The following is a 20,480-nucleotide window of genomic DNA, read 5'->3' as shown; positions in this document are numbered from 1 at the left end:
GAAGAGAGAGAGTTCATTAGTTTTTGATGGGCTTAGATGAAGAAGGATATGGAACAATGCACGCTAATGTTTTGAGCGCTGAACCTTTGCCTAATCTAAATCATGTCTATGCTATGGTTGTTCAGTAAGAGCGAGTGCGAACTATGACATGAACCAAGGATGAAAGAGGCAATCCCATGAGTTTTGCAATCCGGGCAGGTGATCAAAATTCAAGGGGAGATAAAGATAAAATCCCGTTTTGTTCTAATTGCAACTGAGAGGGACATGATGTTGATGAGAAAACAGATGAACTCATTAAAAATAGAGTTATGGAGTTGGGTGATGAAGTTGATGATTTAAAAAGTGACTTTAGAGAGGAGCACGCCGAAAGTATAGATAGAGAAAACGAGGTGAATCATGAAATGGAGGAATCGATTCACCCAAACAATGAGGACATGGAAAGAAGTGAAGTCATCGAAGAGCAGCTAGGCAGGGGACAAAGGGTCAAGCAACCGTTAGTTCATTTGAAAGATTATGTGACAAATGCCATCAGAATAAGCCCCTCGACATGCTCATCAACCCAACCCGATTCCTTAGGTACGCCTTATTCTATAGCAAATTATGTGAGTTATGAAAAATTTTCTATGCAACACCAGTGTTTCTTGGCAGCAATTACTGCAGGACATGAACCAAACTCTTATGCATAAGCAATTAAAGATGAACGGTGGAGAGAGGCCATGAGTAAAGAAATACAGGCTTTACAAGATATGCACATGGACAATTGAAAATTTGCTACTTGGGAAGAAAGCAATTGGGAGCAAGTGGGTGTATAAAATTAAGTACAATTCTGATGGAAGTGTTGAACAATACAAGACGCGGTTGGTGATACTAGGAAATAATCAAGTTGAAGGCATAGATTATCAGGAGACTTTTGCTCCTACGTCAAAAATGTGCATTGTACGCACCTTTCTTATTGTTGTAGCTACAAAGAATTGGGAACTTCATCAGATGAATGTTCAAAATGCTTTCTTACATGGCGATTTAGAGGAATAGGTTTACATGAAGACGCTGCTTGGATTTGCCTCTCAATCATCAGGGACGGTATGTAGAATTCAGAAATCTCTATATGGTTTACGGCAAGCACCTAGATGTTGGTTTGTGAAATTGGCTACATCTCTGAAAGCTTATGGATTTCAGCAATCATATTCAGATTACTCCTTGTTCACTTTTCGAGTTGGGATTGCTCAATTGAATGTGCTTATTTATGTTGATGATCTCATTATCTCAGGTAATGATATTTCCGTTGTGCAAAAGTTCAAGACTTATCTGAGTCATTGTTTTCATATGGAAGACTTGGGGAAGCTGAAATTTTCTTGGGGATTAAAGTGGCGAGAAACTTAGATGGTATTTTCTTGTGTCAATGTAAGTACGCGTTGGATATGATTTCTGAGGTCGGATTGCTGGATTCCAAGCCGGTTAAAACTCCTCTTAAACAAAATCACAAGCTAGCCGTTACTGTGAGCAATGATGTAGACAACCTTGCTCAGTATAGGCGCTCGGTGGGTTGGCTTATTTATCTAATAATAACTCGACCTGAATTGTCTTATGGTGTGCATATTCTTGCACAGTTCATGCAGCGGCAAAATAAAGCTCATTGGGAGGCAGTTGTGAGAGTTCTACGTTATTTGAAAGGAAATCCAGGTCGAGGTATTATGTTGCATGCCAATTGTGACCTCAAATTGTCTGCTTATTGTGATTCTGACTGGGCTAGTTGTCCTTTGACGAGAGATCTTTGACTGGTTACTTTGTTCTTTTGGGAGAATCACCTATCTCGTGGAAGACTAAGAAGCAATAGACAGCGTCTCGCTCATTTGTTGAAGCTGAATATAGGTCTATGAGTACTACAATCTGTGAACTTAAGTGGTTGAAAGGATTATTGGATTCTCTTGGTGTGGCACATTCTCAACCTATGCACCTATATTGCAATAGTCAGACGACTTTACATATAGCCACCAATCCTATTTAACATGAGTGTACCAAGCATATTGAAGTGGATTGTCATTTTATTCGTAATGAGATACTTAATGGTAACATTCAAACAAATTACATATGCAGTTCAATGCAGCCAGCTGCTATCTTCACAAAGGCGTTGGGAAAGGATCAATTTAACTTTCTTCTTCGCAAGTTAGGCATTCGAGATCTCCACGCTCTGACTTGAGGGGGTATGGAAAAGGCAAATATATTGGAAAGGCAGCCGTGATCTGTTTTTATTTAGGCCTTTTATTTAGGTTGTTTACTTAGGAAATTTTGTGTGCATATCTTCTTCTTTTTTTTTAATTGTGTGGTCCTTGTATTTTTGGTAGTTTAGCCTAATTAAGAGTTTGTTTGATAGCTGTATCTTCTTGTATATATATTGTGTTTATGTGGCAATGAAGAACATAATTCTCATTCCAAAATTCCTCAAATCTTTTATAGATATTGACATTCATCTGCCCCGCCGTTGAGCTCGTCCATGGACTGAGCCGATCTGGTGAGGTTTCTATTTTGTTGATGATTTGGTCGTCATCGCCTACAATTGCTTGCCGTCTGTTGCCGTTCACTATCATGGGGCTAGTTACAATCTAGTCCGATTGTTACAATCTAGTCAGATTGCATTGCATTAAAATTTGGAAAGCAAATCTTCAAACTAGGTAAGATTCTTATCAATATTTTATTGCCTACTTGAGTGATTTGCTATAGTCTGTTAGATATTTTATTAGATAATGTATATCTACAACATCTAAGAATACCACCCAAAGTTATGGAACTTTCCTAACTTAACAACGCTCTTGGAAGGACATCTAATCTTTAACTATAAGATACGATACTAGGTTGTACGGAAAATCCTTCATCCTATCAATAATCATTTGGATATGGTCGTTAATTTACCCATTTTCAAATCTAGTAGATGACCTTCCATTAATATCCATAACCACTTAGATATGATCATTGGTTTATTTCATTTCCAAATTTAAATAAGATAACCTTTGTGGATTGTATTATTTAATTGAATATATATCTATTATTTGATTGTTTCCATATAAAGAAAACCCAAAAAAAAAAAAATAAATAGATATGATAGGATTTGATTTGATTTTTGTGTGCTTGTTTTAGATTCGATTGCATGTTTAAATTAGGTAATTATTTAATCCGAATTTTAAAATAAAAAATAAAAAAATAAAAAAGCATTGCTTACGATAATTTAGATTTCCTTTTCTTGATTTAGATTGCATTTTTAAATAATAGGTATTTTTAATTCCGAATTTTAATTAAAATGAAAAGTAAAAAAAAAATCATGCACGTGTCACGAAAGAATAGTTCATCAATTCCATGTCATCTAGTAGTTACAGTTAAATTAAAATGTATGATATATTAGAATAGTTGCATTAATAATTTCCTGTCATGAGAATTAGGTCATTTGATTAATGTCACGTGACAAATAGCTTGCGTGTTAGGTTGCATATTGCATGTTATTTTAGCATAACTATTTTGGACATCATTGCACTTAGGATAATTGTATTGCATGTAGATTAGATCTCATTAAATAAGGGAAAACCCCCAAAATTGAGTGATGGCATATTAATTGAAAAATCATATTTAGAATTATTGATGTGATTTCTGAGCTTACGTTTCAAATGTTTTTGTTACTATGAAGTAAATCTTGCAATTTATTTGTTGTTTTATTATTTGTTAAATTGGTAGTTTGCACACTCGTGTTGTCACCTCCTATATTAAGAAGTGAAGCTGCTTGCTAATTTTTTTTTTTTTTTAATATAAGAATGTTACCGAAGGGGTATTGGAGAAATCTAATGTAACTAAATCATTGTATCCAAAATCTGTAGTTCGTAAGAGTAAAGTATTTTCTCTCGACATTTTCTTTGTGTTTCTAATCAACCCACTATGAACTAATTAGTGTTGACTTCTTAATGGTATGGACTTGGGAGAGTTGGAGTTAAGTTTAGATTTAATAATCCATTAATCGAACTTTTAGGTGGTGCACCACGAGAAAAGGTTGCTACAAACCCTAAATTGGTACACACATAATAAATTTACCATATGTTAATTTTTGTTAAATTTTATTGTTAAATTATTGAGTTGAATAATACGTGTTAGTTGATTGGTGTATCAGTTTGGGATTTATGCTTTGTTTATCTTGGGTGTATCGCATTAATTTAATTTAACGAAAACTGACAAAATGTAAATTTATCACAAATGTAACAATTTCAGGTTTTTAGTAGTCAAAAATTAGTTTGAGGTAAAATTTATTACAGGTGTACTAGGTTTTTGATGATATTAATCCTACATGTATTTTTTTTTTTGGAGATTTGAAGGTGAATCTATCATAGAGTACTAAAAGCTTTATCAATCTTTTTTGCACTCTCTTTCAAATTCATCGTGCTTTGGCCATTGTTGCCGTCGTCGACGAAAATGTGCCATGATGGCTATGAGCTAAATTCACAGGATTGGCTCAAGTTCAAGCCTCCAATCTTGGCTCCGGGCTAGGATCTCAAATCTGAGGCTTGAGTTGACATCTGAGGCTCAAGCCTAGCTCATCGATGTTGCCCTTTTTCCTCATCCACAATGATGACGAGGGAGGAGTGTAGAGGATTGAGTTGCACCAAGGTATGTTAGAGAGTAGATTTTGATATAATTTTTCAATTAATTGAAAGAAAAATGAGTGCGTCAACTTGTATAACTTTCGTCGGTTAGTTTTTGGCTTTCTCGTGCCACAAGTAGATTGCATAGGACATCAATCTTGTATATATATAACAAGAAGACATATCCCATATTGTGCATGCATGCGCCTTCGTATGCGAACAAACTATGACTATCAAGTATAGAGACGGTTTGACGAAGCGTCAATAAGCGCTCTTGTGAACCACAACCATCCAACATACAAGTCAGCATCGTGCCTCAGGTCTAAGGATCTTACACTTGACCAAAGCATGAATGATCAAATATTGACCCCGCTAAAAGCTTTGATGTTGCCGATTGTTATATGTATGTCACGTTCAGTGAACTTGTCTAAGACAAGCATCTATGTTCTAGCTCAGATATCACAATACCCAATGACTTGTGACTCATCATCCCCTCAAGTATCCAATACTGCATGGTGAAGCTTGAGAATGCACCCGTCTCAATAGGATCATCAATATCCTCTTAATGATCCATTGATCGGGAACTATTTAAAGATTCAGCATAACTATAAACCTGTCACACATATTCTTAACACCTTAAGAATATGTTTAGTCGCAGCTAATCTTATGGACTTTATTCATATAAATTGGATGATGAATGAAAAAACTTATTTGCCATTAAATAATTCTTAACATGTAATTATTACATGATTGCTTTAGGGCATATAGCTAACAATCTCCCACTTGTACTAAAGCCAATCTATCTCATGTCTCAAACCCATCTTGGTAAAATGTCCTTCAAAAGAAGATTGAGACAATGTTTTAGTGAAAGGATCTGCCACGTTTTCCACTGATGCTATTTTCTGCAAGGTGATATCACATCTCTCAACGATCTCTCTGATGAGATGGAAGCACCTTTGAATGTGCTTTGATTTTTGGTGAGACCTTAGTTCCTTAGCCTGAGCTATTGTCCCATTGTTGTCACAAAACAATGCAATCGGCTCTTCAATGCAAGGAACCACTCCGAATTCTGAAATGAACTTCTTCATCCAATCTACTTCCTTCACTGCTTTAGAAGCAACTACATACTTTGCTTCAATATTGGAATTAGTAGTTATGCTCTATAACTTTTCCAACTAACTGCACCACCGCTGAATATAAAGACAAACTTGGACGTTGACTTATAGTCATTAGGATCTGATTGAAAATCATAATTTGTATACGCTTCAACTTTAAAGTCTCATTCTCCATATATCATGAACATATCCTTAGTCATTCTCAAGTACTTAAGGATAGTCTTGATTGTTATCCAGTATTCTTCACCTCGATCGGATTGATATCTTCTAGTGATGCTTATAGCATGCACAATATCATGTCTTATACATAGCATATTATACATTATGCTTCCAATAGCGGATGCATAAGGCACCTTTGCCATTCGCTCTCTTTCCTCAGGATTATTTGGACACATATCCTTGGAAAGATGGATTCCGTGCCTAAAATGTCATAATCCTCTTTTGGAATGTTGCATGTTGAAACATGTCAACACTTTGTCTATATACGTATATTATGAGAGGCCAATCATTCGTCTAGATCTATCTCTATAGATCCTAATGCCTAGAATATATGTTGTCTCTCCTAAATCTTTCATGAAGAACTTTTAAGACAAGAATATCTTGATTGATGATATCATAGGCATATCATTTCCGATCAATAGTATGTCATCCACACACAAAATAAGAAATCCAATTGCGCTCCCACTGACCTTTTTGTATACATAAGATTCACCCGAGTTTTTTATGAAACCAAATGATTTGATCACCTCATCAAAATGGATGTTCCAACTTCTGGAGACTTGTTTGAGTCAATATATGGCTCTTTTAAGCTTACACACCTTTTGATCATCGTGCATCTGAAGGATTTTTTCAATGAGAATGATCGTATCTCTAGATATGAGATATCTAAGGGGTTGTACCGTATGAGAATGGCTCAGGGGATCATCGGTGAATGATCATGTTCTAAAGATGTTTTGGCACATTGAGGAGTTATCCATGCTAAATCTTATCATGGATAATGAATTAGATGTGGATTTGATATTCTAGTCTTTGCCCGATTCCTTCTTTGGATTTGTCCAAAACTTCCACATGCATAAGATAGAGAAAACTCTTGCTGAGTTACACGGCATGCTAGTGGTTTATAAGAAGGAAATGAACAACTCCAGGCCTACTGTAATGGCTGTAGTAGAGGCTTCTTCTTCAAAGAGTAAGATTACTTTGAAGTTAAGGAAATGGAAGAAGTCCATAAAGCTTGTTACACGTCAAAAGCCCACGATTGAAAAAGGGAACCGTCACTATTGTGGTGTCAAGAGATATTGGAAGAGGAACTGCAAGAAGTACCTCATGAGCTTGAAGGTCAAGCCGAAGAACCGACCTTATGAAGGTATGGTGTCTATGCTTATTAAACTAACCTTACGGTTGGTTTTGAATCCAACTTATGGGTTCTAGATTCTACTACAACTTCACATATTTATATGTCTTTGCTGAATCTGAAAGTAAGTAGGATGTTGAGGCAAAATGAGATAGTCTTGACATTTGCAAATGGAGCAAGAGTTGCTTCATTAGCTATAGGTACTTGTTGTTTATCTTTGCCTTTAGGACATGTACTGGTTTTGAATAATTATTTGCATTATAAGAATGCCATTAGGAACCTCATCTCTATATCTCATTTGAGTAAAGAGAAGTATTCCGTTATCTATGTGGAGACATGAATCCAATATGAATTTGACTCCACCATAGAAGTATTGAAACTGACTTTAATCCTTAAAAATTACATTTGGTCATTTGAATTTCTAATTAGATATGACTTGATAGGATATGATATGAACTTCGGGGATTTTATTATATCCTATCAATTATTTGCAGTAATAAATTTAGATATATTCAAATTATATCATGTACATTATTTGGTACAAACGGCATATCAATGTAAATGAACCAAGCATTCTACAAACAAAGATGGTACAAATCTTTAGTGACATTCTTGTCTACTTTATATTTATTTATTTATTTATTTATTTTCATCTTTTTTTAATTAATTTCTTTTTATTTCTTTCTTCCCCTCACATCATTTTCTATTAATTTTTATTAAATATTAAATACTAATATACCTAGAATACTAAAACACATAAAATATGTATAAATATACATATATATATATATATATATATATAACTGAAATTAAGATTAAATTAAAAATAAATTTCTATTTTTTTGTTATTTTGAATTTTTATATTGGAATTCAAATATTATTTATATTGAAATATAAATATAAATTTGTTATTCGAGAAAAATAACTTTTCTATTATGGATATTAGAAAGCTTATCCACATTTATCCCATCTCTCCCAATGGATGATTTTATCTAACCTATATCCCCCTTATATTTGATTTTATCTTATTTTGAGTAGGCACCAAACATAGGATATTTATTCTATCCTGAATTTCATCCTAACTACCAAATGTGTATTTTGTTTTTCTTGATTTAGGATGTAGAATACTTCTCAAAGGACCTTGCAAATTTCCACAATTTACTTCGTTTCTGTTCCAATTGTGACATCCCTTGCATAACGCATCATGTCCGTGCACTCTGATTCAATTTAGGCCATGTTCAACCAATCTAAACTTGAAATATATTTTAACATTATACATATATTTTTATGTATATTTGTTCTATTTGCCCATTCTATACACTCGCTTTTCTTCAATGAAAGAGCATAACGTTGACAATTATTTTGCCAAAAGGTTTATTAATCTCTAAAATTGAATTTCTTGAAAATCTTTTTCAGTTATAAGAAATTTCAGATGCGTTTGTTTCACTAAAAATTTCATGGCAAAGGAAAATATTTCATGGAAAACATTTGTGAGAAAAATAGTTAGTTTTCATTTATTTGAAGATTTAGAGAAAGTAATTTCTTTCTTACCAAAAGAGAAAATCGTTTTCCCCAAATCTTAGTTGGTTGTTTTTTGTTCATGGAAAATGTTAGAGGTGAATGAAAGAACCAAAAATTAACCGAACCGCTTAGAACTGGACTAGATCGGCCTAGAATCGGCGATTCCCATTGGGATTGTTCCGATTCCTGATTTCAATTTACTGGAACCATTGAGGACCGATCTAGTTCCCAGTTCGAGGTGTGAAATTGTCCACTCACCCAATTGGACCAAACCGGCATATACATTTTTTTTTAAAGTTTTAACTTTTCATATTAAAACTCTAATTTCCTCTTTGTCTCTCTCCATTTCTCGCCTCACTCATCTCATGGGCTTGCCTCTCTTTCTCACTCTCATTCTCAGTGGCCTCTTGCCTCGTCGATCCCTCTCTCACCCTCACTATAGATCGCCTTTGGCCTTGTCGCCCCCTTTGTCACTTTTGCTCTCGGTTGCCTTCGGCCTTTGACCTCATCCTTACTCTCAAGTCTCATGCCTCTTCTATAGTGGGGACATTTCGACTGGTTCCATGGACCCACTCGGGAAAACAGTCTTATTCATAGATTGGCCCATGGAACTAACGAATAGTTCCTAGTTAGATTGATTGGTTTTTCATGCTGTAAATACTAGAAATTGAAAAATGATTTCTTGAACATAGTTTTTTTTTTCAAATAAATGGATTCGTCAGTTGACTTCACTAAAATTGGGCATAGCATAACATGCATCAATTTTTTTTTTTAATTCACTTTTCATACCTTTTGCGTAGAATTACTTGGGAATGAATTTCACTGCTACTAATTGTTGAAGAAAATTCCCTTATTAATTTTGATGATTAATAAAACTTTCTTTAATTGTTCTTTAATTTTGATGATAAGTATTTCTAGGTGGAAACTGATGTAATGGAGATCCTATTCTTTAAGATTTAATCTCGACAAGAACAAGGATAGTGATCAGACCTTGTGCTAACAATTAGTAATTAGGTGGATTCCTTGCTTTATATATGAGAGTTATCCAAAAAAAAAAAAAGTATATCAAATCAAATCCTTCAAGGTGGAATATAGTAAGATTTGGATAAATCAATCTATGAGAGGCAAAAAATTCTTTCCAAGTGAAGCACTCCTCTTATGAAAACTCTATCTGCTATATGGGTGGTAGAATCAACGAGAGACTTCAATCTTGGCAACCTTGAAACAATCAGATCTCCTGGCAACATTCAAGTCCAACGGGTAGATTGGATGAGCAATCCTCAGAAGTTATGTCAACAGTCAACTTGGACAATGGGGATTATAAAAGAAGGTCAAGATGCTGAAAGGGAACAAGCTAAAATTCTGAAGTTTATAATTCCTAAGTCTTAGTGATCTTCAATCTTACCCATTCACCTTTCTTGAGAGCTCAATTATATATTGTTTTAGAGGTTGTTAGAGTGTCGGATCGAAAGAGTGACTACATTCACTTGAGTCAGAAGTAATCAGTCTTTGTAATCTCTAACAAATTCATTCTATTGGAATTAACCAATCGGTTATCAGCGTGGAAAAATGGACATAGGCTTGTCAAAGCCAAACTACTATAACTCAGTCATGTGCAATTCTCTATACCTAAACTTTTATTTATATTTTATTATAGTTTATTGTACATCGGTAAGATCTCATTATAGCATGATTTGTCATTAGACATTGTTTTGTTGCAATAACATTTTAATTTACTTTATTCTGCACTATCGCCTAGGTGATCTATCTAGGCATAACACTATCATCCTTCCTCCACATGTTCATGCTGACCTCGCAATTCTTACCCAGCATTAAGCTGTCGTGCGACTGATGTTATTGTTTTTTTTTTTTTTTTCCAGAATTTCTATAAAATTTATGCTAAGCATTGCAAACTTAATGGACAGAATTAAGCAGAGAAAAGCTCTCAGACAAGTAAGATACACAAACATAAGGGACTTCTAATAGTTCAGATGCCAAGCGTTCAGGTTTTGTAGTGAGCAAGAAACAAGCAAATAGCTATCGATAATTACGTACAACATGAAAGTGGCTTTATCTCCATAGGAGCAAGAAAAAGCTAAGAGTCACGAGGTCGAAGCTGGATGGCAAGTCCTTTAACTGGTATAGGCATGGGGTCGTAAATTATTTTCTCGTCGGGGTCGACCAAGCTCCAGTGAAATCCCTCGACCAGATTGTGCAAGAACACAAGAAGCTCCACCCTTGCAAACTCAAGCCCCAAACACATCCTCGGTCCGCCTCCAAACGGGACGAATGAATATGGAGCAGGCCCAGATCCCTCGAATCTCGATTCGTCGAAGGTCAGTGTTCTTGGGTAGTATGTTGGGTCTGTGTGTGTTGCACATGCACTCCAGTGTAACTATGCACGACAGATCAATGAACAAACGAGTAAGCCCATTATGAATATCTAGCTGAAGTTTCTTCATAATTATTCAGGCCTAGTTGAGCAAGGCTTTATCCGAAAACAAAAATGGCATTGTCTAAACTCGTCCATATTGCACTTCCGGTCCGTTTTGGGTACGCCATGTGTGCCAAGATGTCCCATGATCAACTCTAAGGAAGTAAGGGGGTATGATGTATTAACGAAGAAAGAATGAACGCATTACCTTCCAGCCTTTGGGAATGGTATATCCTTCGTACGTGAAATCAACTAGGGCCTCACGGAAAGAACCATATATTGGCGCGCTCATCCTCATCACTTCTGAGATGACATTCCATGAGTATCTCATCTTCTGCAAATCCTCCCACTGGAGAAGCTCTCCTCGCGCCTTCGATGCCGTGATTTCCCTTTGCTCTAGCGAATGTGAATGTTAAAGTACATATGTGTGGGCCAATGAAATTGCACTGTGAAGAAAATGTTACACTCTTCTGCAAATATTCAAGATTTTTCTAGGCTACTCCTTAAGTATCTAAATATTTCCTTATAAGTTATTTTAAGTAGAAGTATGTGGCTAATAAATTAACTACATCTAGGAATTCTCTAGACATAATCTAGGAATATATTTTCTTAGCAAATATGTAGGAGGTAATTGCATCTCCTTTATAGGTCTATAGCCAAAAAGTGCTCCCATTTAGGTGTGCTTGGCTCCCATGTCGAGTGTTTGTAAGAGTTTGGGTGTGTGAGAGAACTTCTCCCAATCAACATTTTAGAAATTGCCTCTAATAAAAAGAGTGTATTTAAGCGAGCTTTGTATCTTTCTCATAAGTGGTATTGAAGTCACGCTGCGCACTCAACAAATTATATTAGAGTTGGCGATGGAGGACCATAAACCCAGTGGCAGGGATTCTGGTAAGTGAGGACAGTGGTCGACGACCGCTGTATGGGAGAAGCAGTAAGGGTTTGCAGTGCACCGAAATTCTATCAGTGCACAATCAGTGACTGTGATCGATTGGTCTGGGACTAAGCTTACTTGGTATAGTGACGGGCTAATAATCTAGTCATGATGGCGGCTATTTCGAGTTTGGTTAGCAATGTCGAGAAGTTCGACAACTCCAATTAAAATAATTGGAGTATCCGCATGTTGTTTTACCTATTGTGTTGAGGATTGTAGGATATTGTTGATGGCAACAGCACAAACACCACCCGCAGATGCAAAAATAACTGAGGAAGTGGAAGATAAAGGTGACTGACTCCATGTCCTTGTTTTAATTACATAAGATGATTTATTACAACACATTGAGAGTGCAAAGATGCCGAAGGAGGCATGGAATGATTTAGTAGCATTGTTAGCTAGGACGATGATGCCATACTACAAGAGTTGGAGATGAGCTACTGTTGGTATCGCAACAAGACAAGACGGTGAGTCAATATTTCTCTAAAGTTAAAACCCTTTATGTAGAAATTCCAAAATCATATCCTCCTTATGCCATCCCCTAGACTAGGATAAAAGAATGATGTGGCCAGAGTATTGTGGTATTGTTACTGTCACTCGTGAATGGGCGAAAGACACAACATTGATTGAGTTGGAGAATATATTGGTCAACCATGAGGCTTTAGACAAAAAAATTGATAACTCTATAAAAATAGAGCTATTTTACCTATTTTAGGCAACAAATAATACAATATCTATGAGAAAATATTTGAATTTTTTTCTAATTATTAATTTTTCTTATTTATGCAACATAATGAGTGTGCATTATATCTTGCTTTTGCTCGAGGACTAGCAAACTGTTAAGTTTGGGGGTGTGATAACTCTATAAAAATATACTTATTTTACCTATTTTAGGTAACAAATAATGCAATATCTATGAGAAAATATTTGGATTTCCTTTTCATTATTTGAATTTTTCTTGTTTATGCTACATAATGAGATATTGAGAAAATAAGGAAAAGAATGGAAAAAATTGGGGATTCCTTAATTTTGTTTCCTAATTTTATATGCAAGCATTGAAAGATGGATATCAAATCAAAGATCTTCTGATTTACTCTCTAATTTTATGTAATAATCAAGCAATTGCTTGGATATAAGGGTCGTGGATGTATCTTATAAATAGGAGAATGTTGAGAGCTTGGGGCCAACTGGGTTTTTATTTTCAGATTGTTTTTTTTTATTGTTATGAGAGTTTTTCAATTTTTTTACAAATAAGACAAAAGTGATGACAGAATTCAAATTCTTTAATTCAAGATATTGGGTTTGATTTATATTTTCGTTTCTTCTTCTACTATATTCTAATTTTTTTGTATTAGGGCTACAATATAGCATGACCATGATGATATATTATATACTTTTTATGTATGCAAGTGATTTCATTCATGTGAGTTATATATTATTATATTTAATGCTTTTAAGTGACTAGCTACCACTTGGATGATTTAATGCGCATGTTTGAGACTGAGAAGTGATAATATGCAATTACTCTTTATAATATATATCAATGAATTAAACATGGATAGAGATATACCATGTTATTTGCGTAACTTTTGGTGATAAGACAATTCAAAAGATTCATTGTAAGTCGAAAATATTCATACATTTTAATGCACTTATATTTATTTAAATTCACATAGAGATATAGTGAATTAATAAACTGAGTAAGTTTGTTATACCTAGAGATATGATAGTAAATAAATTAGGAAATTCTGCTATCACATGCTTGACATTGTTTTTGTATGCATAATAATATGAAATTTACTGAGGACTAGCAAAATGTTAAGTTTGGGGGTTTGATAACTCCATAAAAATAAAGTTATTTGACCTATTTTAGATAACAAATAATGCAATATCTATGAGAAAGTATTTGGATTTCATTCTCATTATTTAAATTTTCTTGTTTATGTAGCATAATGAGATATGGAGAAAATAAGGAAAAGAATGACAAAAATTTGGGATTTCTTAATTTCGTTTCCAATTTTATATGCAAGCATTGGAAGATGGATATCAAATCAAAGATCCTCTGATTTACTCCCTAATTTTATGCAAAAATTAAGCAATTGCTTGGAAATAAGGGTCATATCTTATAAATAAGAGAATGTTGAGAGCTTGGGGGCCACCTAGGTTTTTATTTTTAGATTGCTTTTCATTATTTTGAGAGTTTTTCAAGTATTTTAGAGAGAAGGCAAAAGTGGTAACGAAATTCTTATTTTTTGATTCAAGATATTGGGTTTGATTTATATGTTCGTTTCTTCTTCTACTATATTCTAATTTTATTTTATTAGGGCTACAATGTAGTCTGACCATGATGATATGAATTATATAGTTTTATGCGTGCAAGTGATTTCATTCATGTGGATTATATACGAATATGCTTAATGCTTTTAAGTGACTAGTGTTAGGGAAATCCCTTATGATGTTTTGAAGATATAAAATAAATCAAATGCTACTAATATGTTTAATTGTTGAGTAACATACCATGCAGATGATAGAACATGTAAATGATATTATCAAAGTCTATACTTGGAAGAACCAGAAAACAAACTTTATGTTGAAGTTGAATTGGTTCATAGTGTATCCAGACCTTAAAGCTAAATTTATTTAGAAGCAAGATATGTTCAGATTTACGTCCAGATTGTAAAGTCTATTTCAGTCTGAAGACACTCAGACTCTACTTCAGTTTGAAGACTCTCAAATTTTACATCTAGAATGAGACACATGTTCAAAACGTAACAAATTCAAAACGAAGCTGTTCAGAACGAGACATAACGTAACACAAGTCCTAAATATATAACGGCTAGTGATTTGGTTTGGATTCTACATCAAGATTGATTTGATTGAATCAATCTAATTGATTGACATTGGATCTTGAAGACAAGAACTTTTTATATGGAGAAGCTCTACTTATGGAAATCAAGATTCTGTTTATATAAGCGATCATAATCAATTTGGGATTCTACTTCTATCACTCAATGGCTACCAAATCTTCTAGATACAGATATGTCTGATGGGTAGATTAGAAGACGATCCTCTAAGATACTATCTAATGGCTAGATTGGAAGTGGAGGAGTATTTAAGGAGATCAAGGACCGATGAGCAAGTAAGAGACGGAGCGTAAGAATTTATAATTCCAAAGTCTGAGCGACCTTCGATCATACATTTGTCTCTCATGAGCTTAAATGTTTGTGATCGTGAGAGAAATACCAAAATGGTGACTTAGTGAGATAGTGTGATCTACTACTAAGTGTTTGCATTCAAAGTTGTAATCTCTTGTTGATTGCATAGTGGAATCTAGCAGAAGGCTGTTCGTGTGAGAGAGTGGATGTAGGCTTGATATAAACCAAATCACTATAAATCTTGTGTTGTTATTTTCTTCCTTGAACTCCTCTACTTTCATATATTTCTGCACTTAGATATAACTGTTAAAGTCTGAATCATTCTACAAAGTCTGAAGTCAACCAGACTTAGATTAAAAGTAAAGTTTTTCATTGCATTTTGCAAAATCTGTTTTCACACCTATTCACCCCCTCTAAGTGTTCATATTAGCACCTTCAACTAACCACCACTTGAATGATCTAATGTGCATTTTTGAGACTGAACAATGATAATATGCAATTACTCCTAATATATATCCATGAATTAAATATGGATAGAGATATGCCACGTTATCTGTGTAACTTTCAGTGAAAAGGTGATCTAAAAGATTCATTGTAAGTCAAAAATATTCATATACTTTAATGCACTTATATTTATTTAAATTCATATAAAAATATAGTTGATTAATAAACTGAGTAGGTTTGTTATATCTAGAGAGATGATAGTTAATATATTAAGAAATTCTGCTATCACATGCTTGATATTGTTCTTGTATGCATAATAATCTAAAATTTACTGCATTTAGTTTTTAAATTTAGTTTTTAAGATTTTTAGTTTTAATTTATTCTCAATTCTATTTTGATTTGTTAGATAAATTTTGGAATCAATCTATTTCTAATATTTAATTGTTTGTTAGTTATCAATCTCTATGGCATGATATTCTTTTCTCATTATTATATTACTTGTTTGACACGTTTAATTGTGTTTAGAATTTTATGAAAACAAATGTTTAAGGTCTTGGTGAGAGATGACAAAAGTGCCTTCTTTAGTAATAAAAGTGGGTTCAAGAGCCAAAGAAGAAATGGTGCTAGCAACAAAGATGACAAATTGAGGAAAAGTCATGGAAACTAGCAGACCTGACCAAAAGAGATGAGCACTCAACTTGGGAGAGCTCACTGGGATTGCGACAAGTCATGGAAACCAAAATAGGGTTGCTTCTATGTCAATAGAAGTATGGAGAAGATCTCATACAAAAGTTTGTAATGCTTGATTACAAGTCGATATCTACTTATATTTATAAAAATATAAAGTTGTGTGCAGTTGCAGGATGAGAATTGGAAGATTCACCTACATATAGGCCATTGGTGGATAGTCTTAATTACCTGACGATAACATGGCCTAAGACTGCCTTCCCAGTGGGATAAGAAAGTCATTTCATGGGAGACCGCGAAATCCTCATTCGGATGCAGTCAGACGAATAAGAACGTATGTAAAGGGGTATATTTGATATTGGACTCTTGGATAAAAACGAAGCCTTGTGTAAGGTAGAAAGGCATTGTAATGTTGACTTTGCTGGATCGTGACACAAGGTGATAAACTATCAGGTAAATGTTTAGTGTTTAGTCTTGCATCAATAGTGGTGTCATGGTGTATTTAAAGATAACCAAATATGTCATTGTGTTAATAGAAGCTGAATATAGAGTGGTAGTAATGATAGCTTGAGAAAGTACATGGCCAGTACATTTCATGGAGGATCTTTGTCAGTTGCTAGACTACTTGACATGGTTATACTGTGATAATCTATCGGCCATAAGCTAGCAAAGAATCCACTTTTTCATGCAAGAACCAAGCATGTAAAAGTACACTAATAAATTGTTGCAGGAAAAGGTATTATTGGGCGAGATAGAGTTGGAGTACTCCAAAACGCGTGATCAAGTTACAGGTATCTTCACTAAAGGACTTTGAGCAGCAAAGTTCAAAGAGTTTTTGAAAGCAACTTGCCATGGTTGCTAGATCCACATTTAGAGAAGAGTAGCTGGGAAGTATCGAAGAAAATGTTAGGCCTCCTCTCTTCTCCAAATATTCTAGAGTATTCGAGACTTCTCCTTAAATATCTAAATATTTTCTTCTAAGATATTTTAAGTAGAAATATGTGGGTGAATAATTGGCTACATCTGGAAATTTTCCAGAAATATCTAGGAAGACATTTTCTTGAAAAATATTTAGTAGATAGTTACACCTTGTTAGGCCTATAAATAGCTAAGAACTGCTCCCATTCAGGTGTATTTAACCCCCATTTCAAGTGTGTGTGTTTGTAAGAGTGGGTGTGTGAGAATTTCTCCGAACTAACATTATAGAAAGCGCATTTGATAAAGAAGGGTGTTTTTTTAAAGTGAGCTTCGTGTCTTTCTCAACAACTATTTTCAGAGCCACTCTGCGCGCTCAACACACTGGTGAGTAGAAAAAACAAGGACAAAGGGAGACTAACCGGCAATGACCTTCTCAAGTACATGAGGCAGCTCACTCAGGTACTTGATGATCAACATTAGAGTCGAAGTGGACGTATCATGGCCAGCGAATAGGAGATTCAACATGTTGTTTATGATCTCCACCTCGGGCATGAGCTTCCCGTTCTCCTCTTCGTTTGCTATCAGGTGCGACATGACGTCTTGCGAAGGTGAGGCCGTCTTCCTCTCCAGCTCCGTCTGGCGCTGCTTGACCAACACCCGGAGCTCCTTCCTGATGGAATCGGCCGCTTTCTTCGCCAGATAAAACTTTGTGCCTGGGACATTGATGGGGAGGGCAATGACTCCCCTGAGGAACACATGGAAGTGCTCGGCTAGCCTCGGGACAAGCTGCGGGTCTGTGATGCTCATGAACAGCCGGCATGCGAGCTCGAAGGTGTGCCGCTTCAGGGTGGAGTAGGCCTCCAGCTGATCTTTGCCTTCACCCACACATATTTATATATTGCAATTATTGTAGATTTTGATGAGTTAACATTTAATTGCTCAAGCATATGCTGAGAGATGCCAATCTTAAGAATCCTCTATGCTTCTATGTAGACGAATTAGATTCAAGAATTGCGTCGATATTAAGTTCCATTGAACATGTATGATGATTAACTTGCCGGGTTAGTTTTAACCTAGCAACCATTTTCACCTGTATTAAAAAAAAAAAAAATTAATGAATGGGACAACTGTTTACGATGGATGAGACAAAGGTGCGAGAACGAAATAAAATTAGTGCACGCTCAGTTTTAGTCTTTTAGCCTGATGATTAGTCGAAAATCGCTCCTAGTTGAAAGAGGCTCCTGCCCAATAGTTAAAAATGCGCATTTCTCCAATTGAGACACGTCCTAAAATGCAAAAAGCTTTTGATACCCCTCGATTAGCTTTAAACACACTCGTTAATGCTGAGATTATTGAAAAGGGAAAGACAGACCTTTAACGTGTCCATGAACCTCATGATTTTTGTTCACTTTTCATTAATTATTGGTTCTTTTTTTGTGTATGTACAAATCGGAGAAGGTTATAGATTAGCTGCTTTATTACAAGAATCCTCTAAAATTCGACTACTTTAATAAGCATGGTGATAAAAAAAATTCTGTTTTAAAGGAATATCAATTCAGTGGTGATGTTTAGAAAAATATTTGCAGTCTCTCTCTAGGGTACAGTATCCATTAACTCCCTGTCATATACAATATTTTGGTTCAAGTTCTTTCTTGAGTGATGGTTAAAGTGTTGAACTTTGTATGGTTATACTTTTTTTTATACTTTAGATTTGACATAAGTCGATTAACAAAATTTACCAACAACGTTCGAAGTTATTATAATGTATCCCTCACAGAATTCAGCTCAAGCACCTTAGTGAGTACAAGAGAGGAAATGAAGTTTGTATAAAAACAAATGGAAAACTACTAAAGGTGGAGGAGTAAAATAACGTTGTGGATCGTGAGAATGAGCAACTTTTACTTTGTCAATATACAACTTTCACCATTTTCACATTGTTGATCAATTAATTCTCTTGAAACTATTTTCATCAACTCAATAATTTGTTATTTAAAATGTGAAAATATAGTGGGCTTTCATCTAATTTTTAAATTAGAAGACACGGATGTGGGTTCTTTTTCTATGCCAAAAGGGTCCAATTGCGCTTAGTCGTTGTCTTCATTCGTCAGTGGTCTCCACGTGCTTCTTTCACTAAAGGATTGTTCATTTTTATAATTTGGGTTAATACCCTTATAATTTTCCAATGCCAGTAGCTGCCGCCCTGGTCAATGGGATTCATCCAATTATTTCTCCTTTTTTAATTGGTGTCCCATCGTTTATCTACCGACTGACCCCGCGAGAGCGACGCAGCCTTGGAATTGTCGAAGTGACGCAAGAGATGACCTAAAAAGGGGAGCAATTTCCAAACCAGCGTCGACCCGTATTGCGAGAGTTATGTGTGTTTTATTAGACCCAACGATAAGTTCAGAAAGCATCGCAGAATCACAAAAGACACAAATTTCAAGTGTAATTAATGATTAATGATCATTAAATAAGCACAAACCTTCCCAGTGAGTCCTAAGATGGTCCTTCGTCATCTCATCGATGACCCCAACGCTCCTCATGAGCGCCTCCGGATTGAAGAAGCTCATGAGCAATTTCTTGTCCGACCTCGCCTCATCCCTGGCCTTGGTGATGAGGGACCTCCCTATCAGCTTATGGACCGAGCTCGGCCACCACAGCACCACCTTCTTGCCCTCGTTTGAGAACAGGAACTTGTTCCCCGCCGGCCCACACAGGATGACCATCGGCTCCCCGAGCACCGAGGTCTTGAACACAGGGGAGTTGTACTTGGTCATCCGGTCCTTGATGAACTTCTCCGGGCTCCCTTCAAGCTGGGAACGGAGGAACTCCAGGCTCTCGCCAATGATTGGCCATCCAAATCTCCCCGGCGGGAGGTTCAGGTGGTTGGTTTTGGGTCTGAATAGCTTGATAAGGGCGAGGACGAGGAGGAGAGCTAAGGCAGAGGCCAGGGTCAAGACTTCCATGGCTTTTCACAGTTCTGCTTGTTTGGGTTGAGAATTGATCGTTTAATAAGGAAGAGAGAGAGAGAGAGAGAGCAATGTTTTAAGCAGAAATGTTATTCGAGTGAAGGCGCTGAATAAGTTGGGCCTTTGGACATCTAATTTCATAACGTACAAAAGCGGCCTTCATATTTTTCAAGCCTTGTGATGTCACAATTATTGAAGTTCATTTATTTTAGTATGTTAAGAATATAAAATTTGTGTATAAGGCTAAATATGCCTTGAATAGGAGCTCAGTAATGAAATTAGATCCAAGTAGAAATTTCAAATCCAAATAGGACTAGTGGTTTGATATCCGAACAA

General features: G+C 35.5%; 1 protein-coding gene across 1 annotated transcript; it reads right to left on the bottom strand.

Annotated features, from left to right (window-relative positions):
- Nucleotides 1-10,530: 10,530 nt before the first annotated feature.
- LOC104421363 (beta-amyrin 28-monooxygenase) lies at nucleotides 10,531-20,228 on the bottom strand. Its single transcript, XM_010033312.3, has 4 exons — nucleotides 19,658-20,228; nucleotides 17,595-18,050; nucleotides 11,246-11,433; nucleotides 10,531-10,998 (listed from the first exon to the last, which is right to left on the bottom strand). The coding sequence occupies exons 1-4, from the start codon at nucleotides 20,139-20,141 to the stop codon at nucleotides 10,699-10,701; spliced, it is 1,428 nt and encodes a 475-aa protein (XP_010031614.2). The 5' UTR covers nucleotides 20,142-20,228; the 3' UTR covers nucleotides 10,531-10,698.
- Between the last annotated feature and the right edge of the window lie 252 nt (nucleotides 20,229-20,480).

The sequence above is a fragment of the Eucalyptus grandis genome, chromosome 1, assembly GCF_016545825.1.
Source record: "Eucalyptus grandis isolate ANBG69807.140 chromosome 1, ASM1654582v1, whole genome shotgun sequence".
In the NCBI taxonomy this organism is placed as follows: domain Eukaryota; kingdom Viridiplantae; phylum Streptophyta; class Magnoliopsida; order Myrtales; family Myrtaceae; genus Eucalyptus; species Eucalyptus grandis.
Note: the sequence above shows the minus strand (reverse complement) of the source record. Positions and strands in the feature narration are given on the sequence as shown.